General features: G+C 46.8%; 1 protein-coding gene across 2 annotated transcripts in view; it reads left to right on the top strand.

Moving 5' to 3' along the window:
- The window catches only part of DRC3 (dynein regulatory complex subunit 3), a 742,340-nt gene that overhangs the window by 210,378 nt on the left and 513,935 nt on the right, over positions 1 to 18,027 (top strand). For both annotated transcript variants that reach the window (XM_069645719.1, XM_069645718.1), the window contains exon 3: positions 5,673 to 5,789. In XM_069645719.1, coding sequence (XP_069501820.1) covers positions 5,673 to 5,789 — 117 coding nt within the window. The remainder of the gene's footprint in view (positions 1 to 5,672; positions 5,790 to 18,027) is intronic.

Genomic DNA, 18,027 nt, shown 5'->3' with positions numbered 1-18,027 from the left:
TTTTAGCAGCCTGCTAAACGGTAACCGACCAGAAGGAATCCTGATCGGTAGAATACACCAAGTGGGTCCCAAGAGGAAGGAACCGGGGGCGAGACACAGAGATGTGTTAGTAGCTCTGTCATCGTATAATCAAAATGAAGGCATCTTCAGAGCCGCAAGGTCGCACACAGATCGGACGATCAATGAAAGTCGTATCCATCGTACTTGGCGCTCTCAACACTTCACAAGAGAAGGCTAATGCAACTGGTCACGAAGGCCCTAATGGCAAAGCACATATCCTACAAATGGGCATTTCCCTTCGGACTGACCTTTACCATGGAAGGCAAATTGCAGCAAATTAGCACATGTGAAGAGGGACTAATCCCTTTGACACATGGATGAGGACCGGAACCAGAGGGAGCACAGCCCGAAGCAAAGGACACAAACAGCCCATGGGAATGGACAACCGAAAGGAAGATGAGGAACGGAAGGAAATCGAAACTGACTGGTCCCTACAAGAACTAAGAGCGACCCGGACAGATTCGGAATTCCAGACAAAGCACTTGAGAAACTAGACTACTATGATGACCCGGAAGAAGAGGGAAGGTCTCAGGATGCAAAGACTGAGAGCCCGGACAGAAGTAGGAATGCGACACAAATTGGAATCCAACTCCGGGTATGAAAATATCCTGGCGCAAGGGAACACTGGGCGGGACCTTGGCCCAACGCCCAGGGCTGATGCCAGGGGGGATTCCGCTGAACCCTGGCCACAATGGGCCAAAGGGGACACAGGGGAAATGAAAAGTTGGGGAGAGGGAGGGGGGAAGGGATTGGGGAGGAAGGGGAGAGGGGGTGGGGAAAAGAAAGGAGGGAGAGTTAACAGCTGGTTTTGTGTCCAAAAAAATTAGAGGGGGGTACAGAACTCCAGAGGTTAGGAACTTAACAAGGAAGGAGGGCAGAGACGGGGAGCAATATGTAACCATGACCATACCAAATGGCTGAAGCCACAATATTAACCCTGAATGTACAGGGGCTGAATGCACCAACGAAAGGCCTGTCAATTCTTGGGAGATTGGTAGCGATGCAAGTATCAATAGGGATCCTTCAAGAAACACACATATTCCCTGGGGACGAAAATAAGATGGCCCATAGAGCTTTCCCCCACCAATGTTATGCCTCTAGTGGGAAAAAGACGAGAGGGGTGGCCATATAGCTGAATCGAGAATTGGGGTTCAAGAAACAACACCTGCTCAAAGATCCAGAAGGGAGATACCTGGGGCTCAAGGGCACAATCAAGGGGCAAACCTACACAATAATCGCGCTGTACGTCCCCAACGAGAAACAGGACACATATATAACTGGGATATTGCAGAAACTGGGAGGCTGGTGCGAAGGTCAAGTATTGATAGGCAGGGAATTTAAATGTGTGATGTACCCAACACTAGACAAAACACTCCCAGGAACAGCTGCAGATAGGAAAAACAGGCAGGCATTGGGCACATTACTTTCAAGACCTGGGGGGTAATCGAGACATGGAGGTTCTTCCAGGAAGAAAACAAGGAATGGAGGTTGAGGTGGGCAGGGAGGAGGGGGGAGGCAATCTCATTGGAGATTAAACAAGATTATATTAAGGGACATCGCACTCAAAGCACACATGGAGGGAGCAATAAATAACTACTTGAAAGATAATGATAATGGGGAGACAGACTGGGGGACAGTGTGGGACGCGGGGAAAGCGGTAGTTCAGGGAGAATTCATCTCACAAGGGGCCGCATACAACAGAGAGCCCTAACCACACAAAAACTCAAAAGGGAACTAAATGAGGCCGAGAAACAGCATAAAACCAGACAAACACAAAAGTCACTATGAGCCCTAAGGAATATTAGAGCCCAGCTGGAAGCCCACACAGCAGATCGGGTAGCGCAAACACTACTGGACACAAAACAATCATACTACATACATGGAGGGAAAGCAAACACATTCCTAGTAGCTAAACTAAAGAAACAAAGATCATGCAATTACATAATTCAGTTTAAAAATGGTCAGAGGGAAACATGTACGGAGGAAAAAGGGAAGAAAGAAATAATGGTGCGGTTCCCTGACGAACTGCTGAAATGATAAAACCTGGTGCCCGAAGGTCAGGGAACCTACATGTTAGAGACAACCCTCCCCCTGATCACAGAGGCTGATAGAAACACACTAGGCGGTACGATAATGGCCCAAGAGGTCAGTGATGCAATTTCAGCATTGCCAGCAAATAAAACTCCAGGCCCCGACGGGTTAGGAAACGGCTACTATAAAACATTTTGCACACAATTGCTGGCACCACTTACACGGCTCTTCAACGTCATCAGGGAGAAAGGTTCGATCACAGCGCATATGTGGAAATCCACGACGATATTAATCCTGAAACCTGGGAGAGACCCCACTGACTTTGCCAATTACCACCCCACAGCACTCTTAAACACTGATGCAAAGATCTATGCTATTGGCAGCCAGAGTAGGGAAGGCCCTCCCAGGAATCATACATGAAGACCAAGCTGGGTTTATCACAGGGCGGCACACACAAGACAATGTCTGATGGGCCATTGACATTATTAACCTTGGAACTAGAACGAGGCAATGATTTTCAGTAGCCGCACTAGACGCCAGACGCGCATGCAATAGTATAGACTGGGAATATTTGAAACTGGTGTTGGAGGGGTTCGGGTGTGGGCCTGATTTCACAGGGATGGTGCTAGCAAACTTTCAAATGCCTTCTTCCAGCTTCCTGATCAACGGACAATGCTCGGAACAGATTGAAATAAGGAGAGGCACAGGTCAGGGCTGCCCCCTCTCGTCTCTGATTTTCGCAATGGCAATGGAGCCTTTGCGGTTCAGATCAGATCAGACTAGACTCGGAAGTTATAGGGGTGGCATGTGGGAAAGTAACACATAAGATTGCATTGTATGGAGACGATATTATGGTATTTATGAAGGACACCCAAAACACACTACCCAGAATAATGCTAAAATTACAAGAGTTCGCCAGAATATCAGGGTTCACCATAAATTACGCCAAATCAAAAGCACTAAACATAGCGGAAGAGGCTGAGGCGATCACTGAACTGGAGAAAACACACCCTCTAATGTTGGAAAAAGAGACCGTAGAATACCTGTGTATAAACTTAACAAGAGACATCAGGAACCTGTACGGGACAAATATTAAACCCCTTTGGAAGCAACTACAAGACGATATGCACAGATGGGAAACACAAGAATTGTCCTGGTTTGCAAAAATTGCAGCGGTAAAGATGACCCTCCTCCCCTGTATGCTTTACGTGGTGAGCTCGATACCTGTAGATATACCGCCCAGCATGACCAAAGAATTACAAACAGCGATATTCACTTTCATATGGCAAGGTAAACCAAGGCTAAAAAAGAAAATCTTGACACAGCCAACCCTCCTCGGAGGCCTGGGGGTCCCTGACATAGAAAGGTACATACAGGCGGTACACTTAGCACCAATGTTGAAATGGGCGGCACAAGACAGACTAAGTGGGTGGTATGAGATAGAGCAAGCGGCCACTACTATCCCTCTGAAAGCACTATGCACCCTCAACAGTGAACCTGTGAAACAGGGGGGTCAATTAATGGTAACCGCTAGGAAGTTCCGAAGTAGTTGGGACAAAGCGTTGGGGAAGAAGAAAATCTGGTGGGGATTGGGTCCCCACTAGGACATAATGCTGACTTCACTCTGGGTTTACAACGAAATTCTGGGTGGGATGGACAGGTGTGGAAGCGCTGACCCTAGCAGACATGTACCAGGGTGGGGCCCCCCTCCTAAACGAAGAATGCAAACAAAAATTTGGTATAGGGGAGGAAGAAAGATATATATATATATATACACACAAATTAGACACTGGATCTCCCAGCCAGCGATGAAGAGGGCAGGCACTAGAACTCCAGTCGGACTCGAACGGACCATGCAGGAAGGTACGACTGTGAGAGGGGTAGCCAGAATATATAGATTGCTAGACAAAGCGCAAATGGGGGATAATCTTCTGTATAAAGTGAACTGGGAGAAAGACATAGAAGAAACGATCACAGAAGAGGAATGGGGACAGATTTGGATGAGGGCACATAGGTCTTCCAAATGTACTGCGGTTAAAGAGTTGGCTTACAAGCTGTGCTAAAGGTGGTACATGTCCCCCTATCGCCTACATAAAATCAATACAAAATACCCACCGGATTGCTGGAGATGATGTGGTGGGAGGGGGAGACCTCTATTATATGTGGTGAACATGTCCGAAAGCTGTAATGTACTGGAAAGATGTACTGGGGCACAAAAAAGAGATAACGGGAGTGACTCTGCCAATGGCACCAAAAGTAGTCCTTCTGGGGACGGTGTTGGAAGGCACATACGCAGCAACAGGGCATACCGCTACCCTTATCACACACTTATTGATGGCAGCGAGAATGACACTTACGCAAGGATGGAAAAACGAAGTGGGCCCGATAATAGCCTGGTGGTGGGTCAAGATCTGGGGGGGTCATGACAATGGAAAAAATATGTGCCCTAAAAGCCGGTAAATATCTGAGATTCTTGGCAGTATGGAATCCCTTACAGGAGTTCGTAAAGGACAGAGAAGTTTTCTTCCACAAACCGATGCTTCTTAAGAACGTTCATGTTTGCTAAACCTGAGAAAACAGGCAAGGGTCTACCCACAAGGACCGGACTTAAACCTCCAATCAGGGAAAGGACATTGAAACCACTCAAGTTGGGGAAAAGGGGTGGGGGAGGGTAATTGTTGGGGTATGGGACATTTATTGGGGGAAAATGGTAAAACCGTGGCTGCAAGCGAACCATTGTGAAGTTTAACAATGGTTGAACACTAAACGATGTTATGCAAGCAAAAGCACAGTCGTGATTATAACTGTTGTAACCGATATATGCTCCTGCTGAATAAATACAATTTGTTAAAAAAATAATATTGCCATACGTATAGTCGCCGGGAAACGGCATAGGCAACATTATTTAGTGGGATAATATATGAGGTAAATGGTAGCGGGGAGTACCAGACTGCATTAAAAAAAATGTGGGGGTTGAGGTTCCATGGGATAATAATGCTGCAAAAAAACAGTGCCATTCTTGTATGGCGAAATTTTTGCAGGGATATTATCAGATGGGACCAGTCTTAGTTTGCATTAACCAGTAGTCTATAGTCTCTTTTGAGTGTTGTTGTAGAGTCCACGTTAATCAGTACACCTTGCATGAATTGATCAATATTTCATGGTGTCAGGGAAGTCTGGGGAGCAGATGATACTGTTCACCTCGGCATATGCACATCTGAAGCGAAGTGCAAGGGACTAAAGTGCATGCTGTGAGACAGTCTGAGCTGCAGGCTTCCATGCCTCTCCCCACTGTGTTATGCATACTGCAACCTTGCAAACAATGAGCCGAGCAGATCTTTATATAAATGTTTTTCGCTCAAAATTAGGTCAGATTAGGAGATTGCCTGAACCCTGAGGAAGAAACTCAAAATACTGTTCACCCTCAATGGCAGAATTCAATAACAGGGAGCCAGAGAGATGATGGATGGAATGGATGAATCGTGTCCTGCTCACCCCTGGTTGACACAACCCAATATCTAGAGATAGTTAATTGAAAGTTGACCTGAGTTGGCGCTCATATTTGTTTCTTTTCGCCTTAGATATCTTGAAGATCGATAACCTCTGGCAATTTAAGAACATTACAAAGCTGCAGCTGGACAACAACATCATTGAGAAGATTCAAGGACTGGATACACTTGTACATCTTGTTTGGCTTGGTAAGATTTGGATTTTTACTTTATAGGAGGCCTATTGCTGGCTGTATATCCGCGAACATTTTGCCCAATTTAGAGATGAAAATAATCAAGACAATAAGGCGAGTATTATCCATGTGTCAATTCTTTTACTGTCAGCATCAGCAAAGGGTCAACAGTTAACAAAATTTTAATTCAGAAGTTACTAAACAAGTTGCAATATCTGTAAATTATAATTAGCCTTGATGTTCCAAGATCAAAGATGTATCAGTCTCGTGTAATAAAATGTGAAAATTGAAGCTCATGGTAGCCAAACCTCAATGACTAATAGATGTAAACATAGAACATCTCCAGATTGTACCTACTTCTTAATTATGATAGGTTATTTATAACGCGCTTAATACACAGAGGTTTCTAATCGCGGACCCGGGGATTAAACCTCTGTCGCTCCTTGTCGTCTTGCTTCCAAGGTGAGCACGTTGCCCCTGTGCTATCCTCCCGAGATACGGATAAGGACATTCGTAAACCTAGTAATCTTAGACTGATTTTCTTCTCAAGCTGAATCTCAAGTGAAATATTTTTTAAAATAGATACTCACAATTTCAAGATATGCACACTATTGTTTCTTTTTTCATCAAGATGTTTACTACATAATGACTGAATATACACATTAAAATACTTGGAACTACTAGTTTTGTATAACTAATCAATCCTCTTGTCTCCCTTGATGTGTATGGCAAAATCTCGGATTTCCAGTCACTGACAATTGGGAAACAGCCTTTTTAACCGAAAGCCAACATCTCATTTTATGTTTATTGAGTGATTGATAAATTTGAAATAGAACATTTGAAAACTAGAGACCCCCAACAAATCTTCACTTTCAAAAATACCCTGGAGGCTCCCTCTAGTACTATATGCTTGAGAATCTGTAGCACTCGCTCATGTACCTATGACTGGGACAGTCACAAGATAGGATGTATGTTTTGACAGATTTGTTTACGTTAAAACAATGCAAGTTTCCTTCACTTCCTAACCTTGGGGTTTTAAACTAAATAATATGTCGGTTTGAGCATTCTCACTCCAGGAGTTAAAATAAATAATTTCTTAATTATGGAAAACAAAAACAAACATTAAAAAGTCCCCAAGTTTTGCAAAGCCCCCTTCTTTTCAATCACTAGAGTCTCTCCCAGCAACATGAGACTTTTACCATTTCTGCAAGATTATCTCCTCTGTGAACTGCTTTTCTGGGGTTGCAGTTTAAGGAATCCTGAACCCTGTCACTGGTGAAAGCTAGGTGTGGGTTTATGGGGATCCTGAACTACAGGGATTAAGGCTTGCCAACAATACTTTCAATTGGAGGGACAGTTCGAGGAGTTTGCTTGGAGCAACCTCTGAGAAAGAGAAGTATACAATCCCTAGACTCCTTGCTTGAATCAGTGGTCTTCTGAATATGGCCCTTCTCCATCTACTCCTGAGTAATCGTCTCATACCACTCTCGGTTCTCCTCCTTTGTGCCTGCCATGGCCTAATGTAGCCCTCTGGAACCTTCCTGTGATAGCTAACTATTTCCTCCTCCGATCATCTTTCTGTCAAATCCACACTTTTTTCGTCCCCACCATCTCCTTTCAGTTATGATGTTACTACCTGCATCTTGGCACCACCTCTGCTTTCTGTTATCACATTTTCCTGTGATCGTCCTTCACAGCCTCTTGCTACTTCCACCACCTCCTTAATAACTCGTTCTCTACCTGTTGTGGCCCCACCTTCTCCTTAGTAGCACTTGGAGACTCTGCTACCACCTTTGCCACGCTACTGCTACTCCGCTCTCATTGTTGCTTCATTCCACCTACCACATATGTCTCCAGATGTTACCACATCTTCATCTTCCTTAATAGTACGCTGCATCTCTGAACGTCCCAGTTCCTCCTCAGAATCACTATTGCTACCTGATGTTAGCACCTCTTTTTCTTCTTCTGCAATAATATACTCCATCTCTGAAACGTCCACCTCCTTAGAATCACTTTTGCATTCTGGTGTTACCGCCTTCTTTCTCTTAATACCACCCCTTCTCTCCAAACCCTTTCACTTCTCTGATATGACCACCTTCTTCCTCACAATACCATCCTCATTCTCTGCATCCTTCATCTTCTCTGATATTACCACCTCCTTCCTCACAGTAATACCAACACAGCTCTTCTGTGTCTCTGATATTAACACCTCTTTCCTCGCAATACCACTCTCACTCTCCAAACTCTTCCCATTTAAGTCTTCACTCACCAGCCTTCTCTTCCACTCTACTCTCAGGTATCTCCAACTTCCTCTTTCACTCCAGTTTCTCCTTCCTCCAATCTTCTCCCCTTGCCAGCCACTTTAACAGTCTTCTCCTCCAACCATGCAGCTCCAGGTTCTCTTTCTGAACACCCTCCACTCCTTCCACTCCCTCTAGTTATGTCTTCCAATGAGGCTGTGTAGCTACAGCTCGTAATTGGTGAAGGCTGCTATTGGTTGTTGTCCCTAAATGCCTTTGGGGTTGCTTTGCTTTTAGAAGGTGGGCTCAAGTATGTAATTTAAGATTAATATAATCGATGGGTTTGATATAGAATCCGTGCGCTAATGACCACTCTAGGTTGAAATGTAATGTTCAAAGCCGGCAGCGAACACCCTTTCACCAAACCCACCCAGCAAGGGTTTGGAAACTGTGAAGGTAAGATTTGAGCCTGAAAAAGGGTGACTCGCGCTCAGGATATTAAATCTAAAAAATAGTTACAACTGGAATAATCCAAATTGGATAAAATAGTAAAATTTTGCCAACAATATGTTGCAGAAATCAAGTTTATTCCATGATGTGCACAGCCGACACATGTTTCGACCTCATGGTCATTTTCAAGGCCCTTTTCCTGTGTTACGGTACTCAGTCCGAAGTAGACTCTTGTCCCTTGCGGATAACTGCAAGGGCGATTTAAATATTGTATGTAAATATTGTATGATGATAAGCACTATAAAGCCGATGCTCGTCACATCTGGGATTTAGGACATGCATCTAAATCAGCTTGGCGCTGACATGTGATCAAGGCTTTTCTTATGGTTTCAATGTCACCTCAAATGGCATTTGCCTGTCATGGGGTCAATCCCTGTGGCGGTGGTCAAGAAGTGCCAGTAGTCAAGAAGCACCAGTAATCTGGCGTTCCAAACAAAATCCCCCTTACCAGGTGGCACAATGTTAGGGGAGTTGAGTATCCGGGTGTCCAGAAGAGGGAGGAGGGGAGACAACAATGTGCAAATATAATAAACAGGAAGGTTAGTATAGGAATCTAACCCAGTCAGAACAAGTGTTGCTGTAGAGCCGGGTTGGTGCACTACGTAACTGCAGGGCGTTCCAAGTGCACGTACAAAACAAGGAAGTCCACAGCTGTTTTCTGGAACCACAGATAAGTAAGAACAACACACAGATATGAGTTACCAATGAGCCGTGAGACAGAGAAGAGGCTAGTCACACTGTGCATGGAGGAAGTACCTGAACGAACACTGGAGGATCCGAGTGTTCTGCTGCACCGAAGAGAACCGCTACCTGAACGGTAGTGGTGAATCCGGAAATCGAATCCGCGGGGCTCTGAGGTGAAGCGATATGCAATCCGATGGGAAGCCGGGTTGTCAACGTGCTAGTAATCCGAAGGGCAAAATCAGCTGGCAAGAGGCAAACCGATGGGAAGCAAAGACCGGTAACGTGCTTATAGACCAAGGCAGAAACGGCAGGCAAAGACGGGTCGGTGAAGCAGGCTGGATTCGTCAGGAATGAGATCAAGTAAATGAGGTAAAGTAGCGCTACTGCAGAACAGAGTCAATCAGAAGCACCCGGCAGTGGGTCAGAACGTTGTTTAAGTTTCCGCACAAGACGCAACTTGGTGCGTACACCAGCTGACATGGTCACATGAGCGCCCACGCGGACTCTTCCAAGGTGTAAGAGGGCAGCGGCCCGTCACCAGGGCAACCGCCAGCACTGCAGAAACGGTGCTGCCATACAATGATGATGTAATAACAGAGACCTTCGGGGAGAGGGGCGACAAGGGTAAGATTGGGCACAAGTCTTGCCACCGGACTTGCAATATTTACCAGCACCTGGCTTGCCGGACTAACCGGGGGATTAGGCCCCTGGCATTCCAGGAAGGTAGGCGCCGGTAAATAGTTAATCCCCATTCCCATTGAGTCCTACAGGACTCAATGGGAATGGGGATCACGGAAGCAGCGGCACAATTAATAACTGTGCCGATGCTTCCGTGAAAGTCTGCGGGCGGTTGCCATCCTGCTTGCGAGGTCTGACCTTGGTGGGAGGGACGGCAGCCGCCCGCAGACTTGGCGTGTGCCGGTCCGGTAACAACCCGGACTGGCATGCTCGTAATGAGGCCCATTGTCTTTGTATGCCCCTTGTGAAGAAGCAACACTGCTAGTTACTTCCAGTGCCTTTGTTTTATGCTCTTTTCAAAGAACTTGAGCACAGTGGTAAGTCAGCTAAGTTGATAGTAACTTCAGCAAAAGGTCCTTGGTATTTGGCTAATTTAAAAATATTTGAAGAACATTGTTTAAGTTCCATTACTTTGAGTTTGTAGGCCTTGTTGGTCTCTTAATGGTAATGTTTTTTTGGATTCTCTAGATCAACAGGAATTTACTATGGAATTTTCATTCACCAATTGATGCCCTGCCATAGTTGCGATTCTGATTCTGTATGTGTTAGTCATTATATATGTAGGATATCCCTATATGATACAAGTGTGAGAGTACATTTGCAACCACGATTCGTGTGATTAAGTGTCATCACTCTTTGTTGCAGCAGGTTTATTTATCTATTTTATTTGTTACCAGAGACTAGGACTCACTGACAATATCTACAGCTTGATCTGCTAGGCATGGGCATTCTAAGAAAAGACTGAAATCTTCAGGATAATAACTTTATGTGCCCTGCCATCACCATACTGTGCCATATCATGACTTGTCCAACTGGATTGTCGCGATTGATGGAGGAAGACTTGTTTCCGCTGACCTCGCTAGCACAGTTGGAAATCATGCTTGCCCTGACCAGTTGGGAGTCGCCACTTTCAAGGTAGATCATGGGCCTCATTTTGAGTCTGGCGGTAGCCGTGCCGGAAACAGCGGCAGGCTGCCGCCGGACCCGAAATACCATTCTGCCTCTGTGATTGCCAGAATCACCGGGGCATTACAACCCCGTGACCCGGTAATTCCGAAAGGCGGAGTTCCGTAAATCCCCATTCCAATGGAGCCCCATAGGACTCCATGAGGATGGGGACAATGGAAACACTGGTTCCGTCTATGATGGAGCCGGTGTTTACATTTCCGCCTGCAGGCGGGTGGCGTTACTCCCGCCAGGTCAGACCTGGCGGGAGTGACACCTCCCGCCTGCAGAACTCGGAATCAGCCGGTCCGGAAACAACAGTGGTGGCAGATTTACTGCCACCATTGTTTCCGGACCAGCAGGGTCGTAATGAGCCCCCATGTCTCCTTAAATTAAAAAACATTCTCTGTGTCGCGAAGGTAGATGAAATAAATAACCTTTTAAATGTGGCAATTTCTTCAGCAAGGCTTCTGGCATTGTGGCTTCCATTTCAGGTCTCTTCTTGTTAGATCTTGGAAGCTGGGTGTTTATATGATGTGAAGATATCTACATTCTACTATCCGTTTTGGCTGGATATGGTTGAAGAGTGACCAATTTCCAGTTGACTGTGCCTTTGAAGAAACTAATCTCACTTGGTGAACACGTTTATCAGCCCGGCAAAATCCTAATCGTTGACCATTTAAATGCCGTTGACCATTTAAATGCCTCTACAAGCTGGAGTTTGCACATTAAAAAAATCTTATGTTTTCTACCAATGCCCTGATGAAGCAGCAATACATCTTTTGAACTAGATTATTTTTAGCACTGCAAAGTACAAGAGGTTGCAGATAGATTACATGCCGGTTGCTCTTCTCTGCGGAGCACTTCCCTATTGTGAACACCCGCACCTTTGAGGACACCACTAGAGTTTCACTCTCACCTCCTCCAACAGAGCAATTAAGTAAAAACACAGAAGTCTCTGGCGGAGGTGATGTGTCTGCACTTTTTTTTCCCCCAACTCTTTTTATTGTATTTAATCACAGTTACAAGCAGACCAATGCGTCTTCAGCTTGAAACATTTGGATATTTGTAAGATTGGTAACACAATATACATATTTTCAGGATAGATTTGTACAGTGATATGACCCTCCCCCCCACCCCCCACTGGGGCATGCTCCTTTTCTGATTGTGGTTGATGTGTGGGGTCTGCGGTGCCAGGTTGTTCTCTCTGTTTTTTATGGTGTGAGGTGCATCAGAGTCTTTGCATGGGCTCTCTCATATCTGATGTATGAGTCCAAAAGCTCCCAGAATCGGTCCCCCCTTGTGGGGTTGAGCCTCGACTGTCTCTTGAAGGCTGCCGCCTCTAGTCTACACGTCTTGGATAGAGTGGTAACCCATTCATTGTGGGATGGTGGTGTTGGTGCCTTCCAATGTGAAACTAGGAGCTTGTGTTGTGTGCAGTAAATAGTACCAGGCTCATGAGCTTACGTATTAGCATGTCAGTGTCGCCACTCCAACCCATTTGCGCCTAGGAGCATTGCGGTGCGAATAAATGCTATGTCTGCCCCCTCAATGGCTGTAAGCCGCTGGTGTACTCTTCGCCAATAGGGGATTACTGTGGGGCACGACCAAAGCATGTGTCCCATTGTTCCTGTGCCCATGCAACCTCTCCAGCATAGTGCCGAGGATTGGAGTCCCATTTATAGAGTTTGGTAGGGGTATAGTAGAGTCTGTGGAGGATTTTGTATTGTACCTCTCTGTTTTCTAGGCATAGGGAGACTGCTGGGATCACTAGGAAGCAGGCGTGTATGTCCAGGGCGCTGATTGGTATCCCTACAACTTCCGCCAACTGTGCAGCTAGGGTTTGTGTCCTACCTTTGTTGTCTGGGATTGACATGGTGTAGAATGTGCAGATTTGTGGGAAGGCTTCTAGATTCTGTTCCATTTCTCTCTCACATTGCACCGGGGGTAGTAGGCGAGATTCTGCTGTTGTGTGCTTCAGTATCGTAGCCTGGAGGGTGTGGTAGTGTAGTCAATTCCCTTCCCTAGCCCCAGGGTGTGTTGCGCTTCTCGGAAGCCCATCACTGACCCATCCTCCATTATATCCATAATCCGTATGTTTGCCCATTCGATAGTCTGGTTCTGGTGTATAGTTCGTGTTTGCTCATATGCTAACACCGATCTTATCCTGGCCCATGACTGTGCTACTTTGGTTGGCGCCCCCTGCATTGTTCGGAGTCTGTGCCATTGTTGGATAGTCTGTCCTATGGTTGGGTGTGCTTTAAGTGTCGGCGTGAGCTTGTGCAGTGGCGTGGCCAATATCTTTAAGGGTGTTAACGAGGCCATCATGGCTATTTCCATGACCTGCCAGCGGGTGTCATCACTTGCGTTTAGCCATCGTTTCATGCAACTTATTTGGGCCGCCTGGTAGTAGGCCTTTAGTGATGGAGCTGCCAGCCCCCTGTTAGCTTTGCTTGCTTGAGGATTGGGAGGCAGACTCAGGCTTTTTTCCCTCGCTAGATAAATTTGGTGATGGCTATGTCTAGTTCTTTAAGCATGCTTGTGGTTGGGCCGGTTGGGAGCATCATGGTTATGTATATCAATTTAGGGAAAGAATTCATCTTTAGAGCATTTAACCTCCCGGTCTGGGACAGTGCCAGGGTATTCCACCTCTCTAGATCTGCCTTGATGCTGCGGAGGACCGGTGGATAGTTGAGGTCACGAAGGTCCGCTAACGAGGGACTTATGTGTATCCCTAGATATTTTATGGATTGTAGCTGGAGGGCGAATGGTGTGATCCCGCCCGGGTCCCATGGCACATCTACTTTTAAGGGCATCACCTCTGACTTGTTCCAGTTTACTTTGTATCCCACCATCGGGCCTATGTCCTACAATAGTTACTTAATGTAGGGCAGGATTGACGGGGGCTTTCTTATATATGCTACAAGGTCGTCCACCTAGAGCAAAACCCGGTGTTCCTCCGATCCTTGGCTAATGCCCACCCAATTTGGGTCTATGTCTATGTGCTTTCTTATTGTTAGGGGTTCGATGGATAGGGTATATAGTAGGGGCGAGAGCGGGCAGCCCTATCGGATTCCTAATTGGAGGGAGAACTCGGCAGAGGCTACCCCATTGGTGACTACTGAAGTGGTTTGGCCAATGTACAGGAGTTTGTATCAGCCTCGGAAGAGTTGTTCATTCTCGTACCCAGCCTCGCTCAAAGTGTGCTTGTGTCCGTCACCTTTTATCTTCACAGGGAATGTTAATAAGTGCTGGTGTACCTTGTTAGAGCTACGTGCCCGACTCTGCCTGGCCTCATTACAGGGACAGGCCAATGCAAGTCAGGTAAGGTGATCTTTTCTGGCCTCAATCTTCATCTTCCTCGGTGCAGTACTGTTAGGATAGAGGAGGGAGGAATTGTGGGAGTTGCAGTTTTCCATAAAGTAAGCAGGTATAGGGGTTAGATTGGTTGTGGAAAAAGGGGGATACCATGTCTCACCATTGGGTGCTTCTGCCCCACACCCATCCCCCTATCCGGGTGATCCTCCCTTGCTTGTCCGTCCCCAGGATCGGGATCCAAAAGTGATGGCTTTTCCCTGGCCACCTGAGTACAGGATCCCCGGGGATTGGTCGCGAAACACCCTCTGGTTTTTTACAGTCTGAAACTAGTGCCAATTGTATACTGGCGGAGCTGACCCCCTAGAGTAGGGATTGAGAAACCAACAAATCCTGGAATAACTACAGTGGACATGTGAAAAGTGTATAAAGTCGGGGGTATGTGGATACAAATGTTGCCACGCATCTGCCAAATGTAGGTCGACCATGGCTAGTTTGAGGGAGATTGTTTTTGCCGTTTCCGGCATGGTTACGAATCCTGATCTATCCTCCCTGCGTTTAATACCACGTTGAAATCCCCACCAACCACAATATCCCCCTGTTGAAACTGGGCTATGTGAGAAAACACTTGAGCATAGAAACCATCATGTTGCTGATTCGGACCATAAATGGAAACCAGGGTCAAATCTCTGCCCCCAATCCTCACATGCAACCCCAAATACCATCCCTGGGGGTCCAGAAGAACATTAATTTTCTCAAAGGGAAGGGAATTAGCCTTTAAAATTGCCACTCCGTCTTCTTTTGAGGGGAAGAGGCAAAAAAGTGGTGAGGGAACCATCTGGAGCACAGCCTTGGCCAGTCCTTTCTTAATAAATGAGTCTCTTGGAGTAAGACAATATCAGCCTTTAATTTGGAGAGCACACTTGTACTTTTCCTCTGAGTGTTCAACCCCGGAACATTCGTAGAAACTATTTTCATATCCGCCATCCCCAGAGTGCAGCCCAGTATATACGTATACTTCAACTGGGCCCCTTAATGGGTTGGCCCTCTTTGAGCTAGGCCTACTCTTACGGGACCATCCTCTGGTGACCACCATCTGACTCCACAAGTCAGTATAGACCATACCACAAAAATTACAGATCAATAATACCTGAATGAGCGTAGGTGCTCCCAGTGCCCTTACAGCTGTTTATAAACTCCTACAATATGACACATTTAATTCACTTGAATCCGCTTATAGCAAACCATATCTGCCATAACTGAAACTGCATAATTTGGCCCAGCCTCTTAAGTGCCCCTGCACATAGGCCACAAATCAATCCTTCCGGTACGGCCATCGGAATTCCTGCTTCTTACTCTTCTGTCTACGATCCTTCTGCCTGCTCTTCCTTGAGCGTGCTTTGGGCCAGCCCGCCGAAGGGACCTCTCGAACAACATCTTCGGGAAGATGTATCTCTCCCGCTGGGATCTTCAGACCTTCAATCACCATCAGCAGGGTGAGATCTGCTTCTATTCCTCCCAGTATGTGCAGGAATAGACCTCAAACGTATGCCTCAGATCATGGTCCTTGATCTCTTTGGGATCACTATAATGCGAATATTGTTTCTTGAGAGATTCTCTGCATCTTCCTGTTTCTCATCTGAGGAGATTCTATGGCCCTCTAGCGCCTCTACACTTCGCTCCAGTTGGTCATAGGAGTTTGCCTGGTAACACAAAAAGCTGACTCTAGATCGCCTACTCTAGATTCAGTCTGTTCTGTTCAAGCTGCAAGGAGCACTTAGTTCTTGTAAAGTAGCAGCCATCCCCTGAATAGACTGAAGCAGGCATGTTATGTCACCCTTTGTGGCCGGTTGTGTGTCTGAATCAGAAGATGAAGCGGGCTCTGAACCCGTGGGGCCAACGGCCAAAAGCCTTGGCTACAGCAACATCTCTCGGATAGAGGTCACCAATTTATCTTTAGTTTTCCCCGTCTTCATGGTGAAAATGATTTCGCTGGCCAAACTCGCAAGTCAAAATGGAGAGGGGCACCAACTATAGCAGCGAGCGTATTATGCTAGGCGGCAAACCCAGTGGCGGGAGAGGCGCATTAGGCAAGTCTGGTTCTTCAGTGCATATTTACCAACTTTTTTCCCAGATGGAACCAAAGGTTGCTTGCACAGGACACATTCTGGCCAAGCTATTCCAACCTGGGGAGTCCTCACACAGACAATGTCCCTTAATATTTCCCCTTGGTAAACGAGGCCTCCCGTTGGTTGCAATAATCGTTCCTCTACCTCCTTAAGGTCGCTGATTGCTGAAGCTAAACTACAGCTGACATCGACTGCCACCCAGAGAGAATCTCCCTGGTCAAGTAGGAACTGCTGCGTCCCCCAGGCCACGAAAACACACCTATTTGCTTAAGCAGCCAGCAGGGCCTGCTAGATGAGGGATTACCTAATCTCGAGAACGCTCCCCGAGGTAGTCCATCCGGTGAAGCCCTGCTGCTCGGGTCACACACCCGGTCACTTCTCTATCAACTTGCTCACCTCTGTCTGTCTGGCTGGCAGGCGGTCTTAGTGATCCATACATCCGCTCGCGCCAGACACCCTGTCTGCACAGCCCGGGGAACACCATCCATGTGCAGAATCTTCACCATCGCAGCCGATCCCTCGGGCAGGAACACCGGTGCCAGGAAGCTTCTTACAGCAGGCAAGCTCTGTTGGCGTCCACACTGGGCTCCGAGCAACTGGATTCATATGCCTCTCAAGCTTCTATGGCGTTGTGGCAGCTGCTGAGAATGCAGGCGAGTGCCCGCCGTTCTTTACAGAGGTGCTGCCGCTTCACATTTCGCAGCTGCCAAAATGATGTGTCGGAGGCCCGAGCCAGAAGGGCTCCGCTCTCTGGTCCGAAGGCAACCTTCCATGAATCTTCAACGCCAAGGAGGTGATCCTCCGGTGCCCACAAAGCTCCGACCACGCCACAGCAAGTTTCAGCATTCTATCTGCGGGTTGATGGGTCTCATTGCCAATACAAAGCCATCCGGGCTGCAGAGCTCACGGCACCAAGCCGCCATCAGACTCCAGCCAGGCCACGCCTCCATAGACAGACTTTTAAGTTGAACTTTCTGACTCAGACTGTCTAGTTTCTTTAGGAAAGGAAATCCCACCTTAGCAAAGGGCAAGTTAGGCCTTCACCCATCCTGACATTTAGGTTAATAAACCATTTTTATTTGAACTTTGAATCTGTTGTCTGTGTCTTGCTTCATGATGCCTTTACAGTGTGTCCAAACAGAAACCAAGGGAAAAGGAGGAGAGGAGTCCTCCAAGCCAACAGAGAGAAATGACAATGTCGGCCTGGAAAGAGAAAGGCACATCCTAGTACTAGTCTGCATCAAACCCAGAGAAGGCAATACAAGTCTGGAGCCATGCGACCAAACCAAACTACAGGCGGAAACAGACCATGGAGAAACACTGGGTCGGAGGCAGGAGATCAGGATAGGCTGTGTGATTAGGTCATTACCCTGTTAGAGGGAATGAAGGACCCTTCACAACCTAGGGTAGGCAGACTACCAGAGTAATGGCAGAGCCAGACCTACCACAGAAGTTGATAAGGACTGCTGCCAATGGCTCCCGAATATGTAAGGAGCCAAGTATGTGCTTTGAGGCCTCTTTCTAGTGTATCTGTGCCTAGCAGCCTCTGTCCTGCCAACGTCTCTTTCCTGGTATACTGGTGCAAGAGTGAGAGACTGTAGCTAGCAGCATGCACCTCACTTTTCATACTGCTATAATGTCTAGTGAGCCTCAGGAAGTAGCAACTTCCAGTGACCAACAAGGTCCATGAGTA

This window comes from Ambystoma mexicanum, chromosome 2p, assembly GCF_040938575.1.
Source record: "Ambystoma mexicanum isolate Mex_15411 chromosome 2p, UKY_AmexF1_1, whole genome shotgun sequence".
In the NCBI taxonomy this organism is placed as follows: Eukaryota; Metazoa; Chordata; class Amphibia; order Caudata; family Ambystomatidae; genus Ambystoma; species Ambystoma mexicanum.
Note: the sequence above shows the minus strand (reverse complement) of the source record. Positions and strands in the feature narration are given on the sequence as shown.